The following is a 12,883-nucleotide window of genomic DNA, read 5'->3' as shown; positions in this document are numbered from 1 at the left end:
TTGGGGCACTAAGATCCCACCTGCGATGTGGCAGGGCCAAAAAATAATAGTAATAATAACAATCAGTTATAGCAATGGGGCTAGGACACCTACTGTGTGCCAGGCCTCACACTAGACCCTCCACATTCATTATTTCTTTCATGCCTCTCAGCAGACCCAGGAACTTTCCTGGTGGCTCAAACGGTAAAGAATCTGCCTGCGATGCAGGAGACCTAGGTTCATTCTCTGGATCAGGAAGATCCCTTGGAGAAGGGAATAGCAGCCCACTCCAGTATTGCCTGGAGAATCCCATGGACAGAAGAGCCTGAAAGGGACTAACACTTTCACTTTTTTTTCACCTTCTGTGTAGGTCCACCAGGAAGGCTCATTCTGCATATTTTAAAGAAGAGGCAGGGGAATTCCCTGGCAGTTCTGTGGTTAGGGTTCTGCTCTCTCACTGCCAAGGGCCCAGGTTTGATCCCTGGTCAGGGAATTAAGATCCCACAAGCCTCGAGGTGCAACCCCCCAAAAAATTAAATTAAATTTAGAAAATAAAGAAGAGACAGGTTCAGAGAGGAGAAGAGGTATGGCCAAAGTCACACACAGGGCTGGGGTGTCAGCACCAGGACTTGAAGCCAGGGCAGTTTGAACTGTTTCTCCGCATCCCCTGCGCCTGGGCACAGCTGTTCATGCCTTCCCCCTGGGTTTTTGTGCACATGGAGGAGATGAGACTCGAGGAAAGCTCAGCACAGCAGCGTTCCTGATATCAGTGGTGGCTGTAGGAGAAGCATAGGAGGCCCTTTGCTTTAAGAAGGGAGAGGCAGCCCAGGGCTGTGGTTGGGAGTGGGCTCAGGAGGAAATCTTGGGTCGTGGGGCTGTGTGACCTTTGGTGAGTCGCTCTCTGGGCCTGTTTCCTCATCCAGAAAATAAGAAGAGCAGTCCCCTTTTTCTCGGGATGAACCAGCAGAATGTGAATAAAACCTAGGGCTTGGGTGCATAGTTGGTGCTTAGTTAAATGGGGATTATGGTGGGAGGGGGCACCCTAGATATGATGCACTCTGGAGGTGTCTGGGAAGGTCCCTGGAGTCTGGTTTCAGTCACAAGAATGATTACTCCTTGGATGGATCAGGGCCATGGAATGGGCCCCCAGGATGACTCTAGGTGGAGTAGAGTGCTGTGCTGAGCTTAGTCACTCAGTCGTGTCCAACTCTTTGCGACCCCGTGGACTGTAGCCCACCAGTCTCCTCTGTCCATGGGGATTCTCCAGGCGAGAATACTAGTGGGCTGCTATGCCCTCCTCCAGGGGATCATCCCACCCCAGGGATTGAACCTAGGCCTCCCACATCACAGGCAAATTCTTTACTGTCTGAACCAGCAGGGAAGCCCAAGAATACTAGAGTGGGTAGCCTATCCCTTCTCCAGGGGATCTTCCCGACTCAGGAATCGAACCAGGGTCTCCTGCATTGCAGGCGGATTCTTTACCAGCTGAGCTACCAGGGAAGCCCAAGTGGAATAGTGTGTGGCTTCCCAAATCTGCAAGATGTGAGGTTTGGGATCTGCAGTGAGGTGGGCCTGGGCTCAAGTCTGCCCCTGCAAATGACTTCAGGTGTGGTCCTGGGCAAGTCACTTCACTGTCTCTGAATGAAGTGGGAGTGCTTCTCTGCCAGCCCTGCTGGGATGTCACAGGGGGTCAACACAATGGCAGAATGGCAGGTGCCTCATGACTAGAAAGCATTGTGCCAGCCTCAGTGAGTGACATTCCTGCCCAGAGGCCTCCTCTGGCAGTTCTGATGAATCAATGAGGAGGTGAAGCTTTAGTCTCCTTGAGAAATTCAGGGATTGAGTGGGGAAAGGGGGACTTGAGTAGCCATGTTGCACCCCTGGGGATGCCCTGGGGTGGGACAGCAGGGGCCTCATCTCCTCTGCCCACCAGGCAAGTCACCTCCAGCCCTCACAGTGGAGAGATGTCCAGAGTCAGCCCTTTCCTTGTACAAATGGGAAAATCGTGGCCCACAGAGGGTGCAGCCACACCAGAATCACACAGTGAGGACAGAGGTGCGATCCCAGGCTGTCTCCCTCTGATCTACCAGGTTTAGGGGGGAAACACATTTTCCAGGCAGTGGTGACTCAGTGATGTGAGTTTATTCCCAGAGCCCAGGGAAACCAGACTTCACAGCAGGATGAGGGGTTCGCCCCGACGTCCTCTGGCCCGGCTCCTCCTCCGTGGTGCCCTCAGATGCGGATGTGGAAGGTGCTGGGTGCAAAGAGGAAAGGAGTCTGTCAGCAGGCAGAGAGCAGCCTCCCTTCGTCCTCCTCCCCAACACTCCCACCAGGAGTCCCCAAGGCAGGCAAGGTGCCATGGTGGGTGGGTGGGGGGAGATGGACCCCTTCAGTAAGCCCCAGGCCATGGTCTTCCTGGCCCCTGCAGGGGTTGAGAGCACATCCTTTTGGATCAGAGATTACATCCTGTCTCTGCCACAGACTCTGGGCCTCAGTTTACTTCCCTGTAAAATAAGGATAATGGCAACCTCCTCCAAAAGGACTTATCACCTACCAGGTGATGAAGCAGTCATTGCCCCTACCATAGTTTGACCTCAGGCTAAACTACAGGGAGGGAACACAGCCCCACCCATCAGCAGAAAATTGGATTAAAGAGTTACTGAGTGTGGCCCTGCCCACCAGGGCAAGACCTAGTTTTCCCCACAGCCAGTCCCTCCCACCAGGAAGTTTCCACAAACCTCATCCTCATCCATCAGAGGGCAGACAGAATGAAAACCACAATTACAGAAAACTAACCAAACTGATCACATGGATCACAGCCTTGTCCGACTCAGTGAAACTAGGAGCCATGCCATGTAGGGCCACCCAAGATAGATGGGTCATGGTGGAGAGTTCTGACAAAACGTGGTCCACTGAACAAGGGAATGGCAAACCGCTTCAGCATTCTTGCCTTGAGAACCCCATGAACAGTATGAAAAGGGAAAAAGATATGACACTGAAAGATAAACTCCCCAGGTTGGTAGGTGCCCAATATGATACTGGAGAAGAGTGGAGAAATAGCTTCAGAAGGAATGAGGAAGCTGAGCCAAAGCAGCAAAAATGCCCCGTCTGGAGGTGAAAGTAAAGTCCGATGCTGTAACGAACAATATTGGAAAGGAACAGGGAATGTTAGATCCACGTGTGCTGCGCTGTGCTTAGTCGCTCAGTCATGGCCGATTCTTTGCGACCATATGGACTGTAGCCCACCAGGCTTCTCTGTCCATGGGGATTTTCCAGGCAATACTGGAGTGGGTTGTCATCCCTCCTCCAGGAGATCCTCCCAACTCAGGGATCAAACCCAGGTCTCCTGCGTAGCAGGTGGATTCTTTACCATCTCTAAGACACCAGAGAAGCCCATTAATCAAAATAAATTGGAAGTGGTCAAACAGGAGATGGCAAGAGTGAACACTGACATTTTAGAAATCAGTGAACTAAAATGGATGGGAATGGGAGAATTTCATTCAGATGACCATTATATCTATCACTGTGGACAATAATCTCTCAGAAAAAAATGAAGTAGTCCTCATGGTCAACAAAAGAGTCCAGAATGCAGTACTTGGGTGCAATCTCAAAAATGACAGAATGACCTCAGTTTATTTCCAAGGCAAACCATTCAATAGCACAGTAATCCAAGCCTATGCCCCAACCACTAATGCTGAAGAAGCTAAAGTTGAACATTTCTATGAAGACATACAAGATCTTCTAGAACTAACACCAAAAAAAGTTGTCCTTTTCAACCTAGATAGTGTATTAAAAAGCAGAGACATTACTTTGCCGACAAAGGTCTATATAGTCAAAGCTATGGTTTTTCTAGTAGTCTAGGATGGGACAGCTGGACCATAGAGAAGGCTGAGCCCTGAAGAATTGATGCTTTTGAACTGTGGTGTTGGAGAAGACTCTTGAAGAATCCCTTGGATTACCAAGGAGATCAAACCAGTTCATCCTAAAGGAGATCAGTCCTGAATATTCATTGGAAGGACTGATGCTGAAGCTAAAGCGCCAGTACTTTGGCCACCTGATGCAAAGAGCTGATTCACTGACAAAGACCCTGATGCTGGGAAAGATTGAAGGCAGGAGGAGAAGGGGATGACAGAGGATGAGATGGTTGGATGGCATCACGGGCTCGATGAATACGAGTTTGGGCAAGCTCCAGGAGATGGTGAATTACAGGGAAGCCTGGTGTGCTGCAGTCCATGGGGTCGCAGAGAGTCAGACACAACTGAGAGACTGAAAAACAAAATTGGGGTAACAGCTATCCCTCCTTAACTGAAATGTAATGAGGGCTGAAAGAATGGAAACTGTCACTCAGTCATGTCCGACTCTTTGCCACCCCATGGGTTGTAGCCGCCCAGGCTCCCCTGGCCATGGGATTCTCCAGGCAAGAATCTGGAGTGTGTAACCATTCCTTTCTCCAGGGTATCTTCCCCACCCAAGGATCAAACCCAGGTCTCCTGCATTGCAGGCTGATTCTTTAATGTCTAAGCCACTAGGGAAGCTTGGTGGCTCAGACAGTAGTGAGGGCTAAAAAGAGGCAAATATACAGAGCAGCACGCACATTAGGTACTCAGTTAGTGGCAAGGGACTCATCATGGTGTCATTTTTCGTGTCTCAGTGGTCAGGAGACCAGCCTTGCTTATCTGGGGTAGAGGAAGGAGGTCCTCTGGGCATGAAAGCCACAACACTAACAATAGTACACAGTTATTGAGCACCTACTGTGTGCAAAGAACTGCTCTAAATTCTTTCCGTGTACTAGCTCAAGGTCAGTCAATGTTCTTCTGCCAAGGGCCAAATGATTGATATTTACAACTTTGCACAATGACTCAATGTTGCCTTAAAGCTCAAAAGAAGCTATGGACACTATGAACACAAATAGGCATGGCTGTATCCCAATAAAACCAGCAATGGACATGGAAATCTGAGTTTTATATCACTTTCATGTGTTGTGGAGTATGATTATTTTTCCCCCAACCATTTAAAATTGTAAAAACCATTCCAAGCTCATGGGAGGTATAAAAACAGATGGTTTAAAAAAAAAAAAAAAAACAGATGGTGGGCCACCCACCCCCTGTATTAACTCATTTAATCTATGCTGGATCCCCTGGAGAAGGAAATGGCAACCCACGCCAGTATTCTTGCCGGGAAAATCCTTTGGACTAGCAGGCTACAGTCCATGGGGTCACAAAAGAGTCTGACACGATTGAGAGACTGAACAACAATCCTCCTTAGAGCGCTGATTCTCCCTAGGGTTGCCAAGTACAGTTGTCCAGTCTGTTCACTGCAAAATGTTCAGGCAAGTGAGGGTTGAAGTCCCAACCATGTTCTACTCACCCAAAGAGCCGTGTCCACCCACAAGAGGTGTCCCCAGGGTCTCTAATTAGCCCCATTCAAAAGACACAGACTGAGGCCAGGGAGGTCGGGAAAGTTCCCCAAGGTCACAAATGAAAAAATGGAGGGAATTTCACAGAGTCTGTGAATCTAATCCATGAGCACTCCTCTCGTACATGGGAATGGATTGTGCAAGGTGGCGAGGAATATCACCTGAGGAAGTCTGGTGCCCGAAGGATCATGTTCTGGAAGTCTTCCAGGGACAGTCGCCCGTCGTGGTCCCCATCGGCTTCATCCAGCACCTTCTCACATATCAGGCTCACCTCCTCAGCGCTCAGCTCCCCCCGAGTGAGCTTAGTCACCGTCTGCTCCAGGTCCCACGCACAGATGTAGTCATCGTTGTTAAAGTCTGCACAGCAGGACAGGTGGGGACATGGGGGTGACAGGACAACAGGGACCAGGCAGGCTGGGCCAGCGGTGAACACATCTTGTCCCCATGTGACAAAGGAAGAAACTGAGGCACTGGAGGGAACCCAAGCCCCTGGGCTAATAGCCAGATCTTGCTTTGGAATTGGGTAGGTAACTGCTGGGAGGTCATTCATTCACTCAAGTATTTATTGAGCACTTACTATGTGTCAGTCTCTGGGGGCCTAGATGGTAAAGAATCTGCCTGCAATGCAGGAGACTCAGATTCGATCCCTGGATGGGGAAGATCTCCTGGAAAGAATGGCTTCCCACTCCAGTATTCTTGCCTGGAGCATCTCATGGACAGAGGAGTCTGGCAAGCTGCAGTCCATGGGGTTGCAAAGAGTTGGACACAACTGAGAGACTAACACTACTATGTGTCAGGTGAGTGATAATTGTTTCTCATTCATTCCCTCTTTCAATAAGTATTTATTGAGTGCCTACTTTGTGCCAGGCACTGTGATAAGTTTCATTCATTCATTCAACAAGTATTCACTGAATACCTACTACATGCCAGTCACAGAGACAGATGGCAAACCAAACACTGTCACTGCCCTGTGGTCTCTTCAGAAAGAAAATCAATAAGAAATGAAGAGATGAATGAACAAGAAATTAAGCAGCACTGCTCCATGCTAGAAGAGAAATAGAATGTGGCATGGAGAGTGACTAGGAGGCAGGGACTACTTTAGACCGAGATATCAAGGTAAGAAGGAACTAGGGGAAAGGTATTCTAGACAAAAGGCACAGCAGAGGCAAAGGCCCAGAGGCAGAAAGGGTTTGACCTGTTGGGGAAACAGCCAGGCCAGTGTAGCTGGATGGAATTAGCAAAGGGATAGGGGGGAGGGGGAGGTACCGAGGTGGGGTGAAGGACAGGGCCAGGCAGGGCCTCAGAGCCCTTGGTGAGACATATGTGATGGCCGTGCAATCCCTGACCTGAGACCTGGGTTTGTTCCCACTTCACCACCCTGGGGTCTGTGCACACACCATAAATTTTAAAAGCGTAGTAGGCTTTGAGGTCACGGGGAGCCATTTCACTCATCACAGAAAACATGTCCAGGAAGTTGTCCAAGGTCATGTGGCCATCCCCATCCTCGGAGAAGACCTGGGCGATCCTCTGACGGAAGGGGTTGTCCTAGAGACAGGAAATCCATCCCTTACCAGGTTCTCTGGGGCTCCGTGTGGTTTCACTGTCAGCCCCCACCTTCCTGGGAACCTCTGAGTACCCTTCACCAAGACTCTCTTCCTCCTGTGATCCCTGGAGAAGATTCCAGGCAACTCCAGTCTCCTCCCCTATGGCCTGGGTGCCAGTTAACCGCCATTCTGGCTTCAGAGGCAGTCACATGACTTCAGTGAGGCCAATCAGGGACTTCCATTCACCTGGCAATGGCGATTGCTTCTAGGATGATCATGTGACTCCAGATGGCCAATCAGAAACTGCCTTGGGAGAGTTTCTGAACAGTTGGAGTGGAGGAACCTCATTTCTGCTTGTTGCAGAGCTGATGGGAGGAAATCTGGGGCAGTTGGTGTTTCCCTTCACTACCTCAAGAGAACAGGCTGCCTGAGACTGAAGCCTCTTCCTGGGAGAAGCTGAATTATGGAGGGAGATTCTGAAGTACAACGCTTTCTGTCCCTCTTGAATGAGGTTTCTGTCCTTGTGATAAAATGACCTCTATTCTCTGTCACTTATCCCACAAGTCCCCTCCAGGGTCACAAACTAGTGTCAAACATCCTGCTGACAAGAACCTGCCTTTAATGGCTTCTACTATGAAAAAGAACTAATGTTCCTGAGTGGGCTTCCCACGTGGCACTAGTGGTAAAGAGCGTGCCTGCCAATGCTGGAGACATAAGAGACGCAGGTTTGATCCCTGGGTTGGGAAGATTCCCAGGAGGAGGACACAGCAACCCACTTCTAGTATTCCTGCCTGGAAAATCTCCATGTACAGAGTAGCCTGGCGGGCTTACAGTCCATAGGGTTGCAAAGAGTTGGACATGAGTGAAGAGACTTAGCACATACTCAACACAATGTTCCTGAGTCACAGGCCCTGTGCTAAGCCCTTTATCTGCATTATCTCATCTCATCTTTCCCACAAGCCCAGAGTTTGAATTGTGTCTCTCTCATGTCCTAGCTGTGTGACCATAAGCAAGTATCTCAACCTCTCTGAAATTCAGTTTCTTCACCTGTAAAATCAAAATAATTGCAATAGTCACCTCATAGAAATACAGCAAGGGACATCCCTTCTATTTTTTCCCATGCCTGCCCCAGGGCCCCGGGCATACCTTCAGCTCAGGCATGCTGCCAATGAGCTCATAGGGCACCTTCACATCAGGGCAGCTGGTATAGTCGAGAGGGACAAGCTGAGGGGCCAGGTCCTGGTAGCGATAGAAGAGCCTGATGTGGGGAGGGAAACAATGAGAAGGTCTGGGGTGTGAGGGAGGGTGGGCTTGTCTCTGCTTGCTCACTCTCATAGATGCTCACTCTCCACTGAAGGATGCCGAGCCTCCAAGAGCCATCAGCCCTGGGTCCAGCCCTCACACACAGAGGCAGACACAGACACCTTTATCTCCCGAGGGACAAGGCCAAGGTAAAGACAGGACCCCAGGGACTTCCCTGGAGGTCCAGTGATTACAAAGCCACCTACCAATGCAGGGGACACAGGTTTGGTCCCTGGTCTGGGAAGATCCCACATGCCATGAGGCAACTACTGAGCTCATGCACCACAACCACTGAAGGCCACGCTCCCAAGGGAAGCCACTGCAATGAGAAGCCCACATATCACAGCTAGATAGTAGCCCCTGCTCACCAAAACTGGAGAAACCCACACAGCAACCAAGACCCAGAGCAGCCAGAAAATGAACTAATTCATTGTTTTTAAAATGTAAAAAAAGAGAAGACCCCAAAGCTAGGGGAAACTAGAGTGGGAAAAGTAAGCCAAGGAGAAGGAAGGACTTCCTGGAGGAGGGGGCATGGTTGCTAGGTGCTGGGCTTTGAAGCTCAAATAAGAGGTCACCAGCAGATGGGGTTGACAAAAAAGAGCGTGCTTAAGGCAAGGTCATCTCACACTGAGCGTTCAGAGACTCTGAGTGAATCTATGATTTGCTGGACATCATCACACTGTCGGCAAGACCCTGCTCTAAAGACCCTCATCCTCACACTTTCCTTCTCTCCCTCTATAATGGGAGTTGCAGTTCCCTCAAGGGGCCAGAGACAAAGTCTAATATTCAGGTTTTTCAAAAGGGTGAATGAAAGGCATTTTGCAAAACACCAAAGGCCATACACACTGCCTAGATGGTGGGGTCAGGTGTCTACTGCAATGCCCTTGCCTGGTGATACCATACCGTCACTGGAACATGCTGAGCAGTCACCTTGTACAGACCATCCTTGAGCCAGAGATCCTGAAGTTGTTAGGGACATCTCAGAAGGGGATAGAAGCCTCTGGGTCATATGATGGCTAGGAATTGGCAGAGGGGGTGTCTGGAACTTCACTGCTGGGTGCCTTCAGAGAATAGCCTGGGTTTGGGTTTCTGTATGGCCTTGAGTAAGTCCCTCTTCCCCTTTTCCCCCTTTCTGCTCAGTAGGTCTGTGTGAGAAGCAAGAAGCTTGAGACACACAAAATGTTAGCTTCAAACTCTTTGGGGCTCTACCCATCTACCCAGGGGTCTGAGGTCAGCCTCCCCTGTGTGAGCCTCAGTTTCCCCATCAGTAATCCAGTCATGATGGTCAGGGTAACCCTGTGAACTGTCCTCGCCCAGACAATGGGGCTTACTGGTGGAAGTTATGCCCATCAATAATGGATGTCCTGCACCCACACAATTGGGACCTTGGCCCTGATCACTCTGCAGTCAAACTCCAGCCAGCTTGGGTTTCACAGGTCAAAGTCCATGGGTCTGGCCTCTGGATAATGGCTCCATGGGCTGAGTGATGCTGTAGGATACCCCTCCATGCCCGTCTCATTCACACCAGGAACCTGCAGCAGCCTGGGGCCACCTCTCCACCCTCTAACCTTGATGTTAACCCCACCGCCCAGAGCTGGCTCTAGACTCTGCCCCTGGCATCACAGCCTGTTCTCACTGGGCCTCAGGGGAAAGTTTTTAACATGCTGATTCGCATCACCCCTGCTCACACACTCTCTATGGCTTCCTGCCACCTCTGGGAGAAAGCCAAAGCTCGTCAGCCTAGAGGTGTGACAATAAGACCAGATGGGATTTCTCAACAACTTTCCCATCTCTGCGTCCATCCACCACATGAACATGCAATTCCCCCATTAAGCATTGAGTGCAGTCAAATTGCAAAGCGTATAGAAAGTACCCAGCTCTTCTTCCCTTCCTCCTCAGACTGACCTCATGATTTCCTTTCTCGTGAAGAAGGTGCAGTCCTGTGGAGAGAGATCTTGGCTTAAACCAGACCCTGCCTGATGCAGGGGGTGCCTCCTTCCTCTCCCACTACCCATCACTGCCTGAATCCACACACAGAGGCACCCCAGGACCACTTGCTGACTGCGCCCCCTCCCCACAGTATGAAGGGATGCTGTCCCCATTTCTTCAGCCAAGAAAACAACAAGGCTGCCAAGCCCACCAATGGCTTGGTCCATCACCCCTACCTGATAAGCTTCCAGCTGCTCATGAGTGAAGACTGCTTGCTTGTTACCCATAGTGGAGACCTCTGCCTGGACTCCGGAACAGGCTCCCAAAGCCCCCCAATCTTCTTGGGGCCACACTGGTTACCAGGCTGCTGCTCACCAGCGTCTGGGCAAATCTCCCTGCCCTGGCTGTCACCTGCCCACCCTCCTCATCACCCCCAGCCTGGGTGAGACTCAAGTTACAGCCAAGCTCTCTGGGCAACGGCCTGAGTGTATGTCCACAGACATCAGGGCAAGGAGAAGGGCTCGGGGAGGTCACAGGGCAGCCCTCAGTGGGGAGACCACACTTGCCATCACCAGTGAGACTGGGGGTGTGGGGCACCTTTGAGAGATGGGCAGGGTGGTGGAGAGGCTGCCAGCACACTTCAGGTCAAATTCCATCTCTTTACCCACGAACTGTGTGGTCTTAGGCAAGTCACCTGGCCTTTCTGAGGCTTGTTTGTAAGATGGAAATTATATTAGTACCTACTTCATAGAGTAGTAAAGAATCTGCCTGCCAAAGCAGGAGACTCGGTTTCAATCCCTGGGTCAGGAGGATCCCCTGGAGAAGGAAATGGCAACCCAATCCAGTATTCTTGTCTGGGAAATCCCATGGACAGAGGAGTCTGGTGGGCTACGATCCATGGGGTCTCAAAGAGTCGGACAGGACTTAGTAACAAAACAACAACAACAACAACATAGAGTTGTTCTGAAGATTTAATGAGATCATTCACTCAATTTCCCCAACCAAAAAAAAAAAATTTTTTTTGACCATTGGATATAAGCCAATTCTAGACACGTGATAGTAAACAAGCTAGATGAGTTGTGCATTGGAGATGATGATGAGAATGATGTTATGGCTTGAGAAAAGCAATCTAATGTCTAAGTTTGGGTTAAATTAACACCATAGTTCTTTATTGCAGGACTTGTCCGACCCTTTAACATGTTGATGTGCACCATGTATCCTCAAGGGGTAAATTCAGTAATTTCCCCTACATATTGAATGAATTTCATTCCAAGAGCACGTTCTTAAGTCCAATTCATTCGTTAAGTCCAACAAAGTTAGTCTAAGTGCTCAACAAACACAATTGGCTTTTTGTACTGTTTATACAGTAATAATACTTTTCACACAAATAGTACATAAGAAGCAAACACACAAAATAAAACATTTAAAATCCTACAGTACAGTGCCTTGAAAAGTACAGTAGTACAGTACAACAAGTGGCATACAGAGGCTGGCATCAAATCAACAGTCAAGAGGAGTGACCGACTGGAGGAGGGAGAGGAGGTGAGATGTGAAGCTGAAGGACCATCAGCAATAGGAGATGGAGGGCAAGCTGCGATTTCACTCCCGTCTGACACTGACGGCACGGATCCTGATTCCTTGCTGGAGCCAGATGCGTGTTCACATCTCTGAGTTTGCAACTTGAAGGTTCACATGTAAAGAACTTACTGTACAACGTAGCAGCTGCCAATGTTATTAAGACCCAGAATCCTCTTGGGCAGAAAGTTTGGGAGTCGGACATTCCCTCCCTGGTACTCCTTGCCCTTCTCACTCTGAGTATAGCTTCCTTCCACTTTCCTCTCCTGCCTATCCACTTCCAGCCCCACACCCCAGGCCCCCTGAACCACCCTTGAGTCTTCCCCTTCCCTCATCCCTGCTCTCCATGGCATGAACCATCACAGTTCCTCCCACCAGGCTCCTCTGGCCTCTGCCTCAGCTTCCAAATATGTGGAGCCATCTTATAAAATATGACTATGATCAAGCTTTAAAGAACTCTTGAGGATGTTTTTTTGGAAAAAAACAATGACAATACCAAGTATTGACAAGGATATAGAGCAATTGGAACACTTATACATTGCTCATGGTGATGCAAAATGGTACAGCCACTCTGGAAAACGAGTTGGCAGTTTTTTTTATAAAGTTAAACAGACACTTATGCATGACTTAGCAATCCCACTCCTGGGCATTTGCCCAGAGGACGTGAAAACCTATGTGTACACGATAACCTGTACGTGCCCAAAAAACAGAGACAACATTTGCAAATCACATAACTGGCAAGGGACTGGTCTCCAAGCTACATAAAGAACTGTTACAAGTCTACAAAAAAAAAAAAGAGAGAGAGAGAGAAGGAAATGGCAACCCACTCCAGTATTCTTGCCTGGGAAATCCCATGACAGAGGAGCCTGGCAGACTATAGTTCCTGTGGTTGCAAGAGTCGGACACTACTTAGGGACTACACCATCACCACCATCACAGTAAAAAGGCAAATAACCCAAGTGAAAAATGGACGAAGGCTAAGGGGAGGGAGGGATGAATAGGCGAAACTCAGAGGATTTTTAGGGCAGTGAAACTACTCTGTGTGATACTATAATGATGAGTATGCATCATTACACTTGCATCATTATACATTTGTCCAAACCCACAGAATGTACAACACCAAGAGTGAATTCTAGTT

The 12,883-nt window shown here is 49.3% G+C and overlaps 1 protein-coding gene across 2 annotated transcripts; it reads right to left on the bottom strand.

The window, feature by feature from the left end:
* Positions 1-1,916: 1,916 nt before the first annotated feature.
* Positions 1,917-10,457, bottom strand: CIB3 (calcium and integrin binding family member 3). Of its 2 annotated transcripts, XM_061149182.1 has the most exons (6): positions 10,407-10,457; positions 10,147-10,181; positions 8,086-8,197; positions 6,793-6,940; positions 5,557-5,752; positions 1,917-2,233 (listed from the first exon to the last, which is right to left on the bottom strand). In XM_061149182.1, the coding sequence occupies exons 1-6, from the start codon at positions 10,455-10,457 to the stop codon at positions 2,212-2,214; spliced, it is 564 nt and encodes a 187-aa protein (XP_061005165.1). In that variant the 3' UTR covers positions 1,917-2,211. The 2 variants fall into 2 exon arrangements, with proteins under 2 accessions (XP_061005165.1, XP_061005166.1); XM_061149183.1 differs by lacking the exons at positions 8,086-8,197; positions 10,147-10,181.
* Positions 10,458-12,883: the final 2,426 nt, after the last annotated feature.

The sequence above is a fragment of the Dama dama genome, chromosome 9 (genome assembly GCF_033118175.1).
Source record: "Dama dama isolate Ldn47 chromosome 9, ASM3311817v1, whole genome shotgun sequence".
Taxonomy (NCBI): Eukaryota; Metazoa; Chordata; class Mammalia; order Artiodactyla; family Cervidae; genus Dama; species Dama dama.
This window is presented reverse-complemented; position numbering and strand designations above follow the sequence as displayed.

Bases quoted from the DNA above. Each gene is read 5' to 3' on its own strand.
- CIB3 (XM_061149182.1), bottom strand. From the start codon at position 10,457: ATGGGTAACAAGCAAGCAGTCTTCACTCATGAGCAGCTGGAAGCTTAT. The intron at 8,198-10,146 runs GTCAGTCTGAGG...TCCCCACATCAG, and splicing joins ACGAGAAAGGAAATCATGAG to GCTCTTCTATCGCTACCAGG. The intron at 6,941-8,085 runs GTATGCCCGGGG...TCCTGTCTCTAG, and splicing joins GCAGCATGCCTGAGCTGAAG to GACAACCCCTTCCGTCAGAG.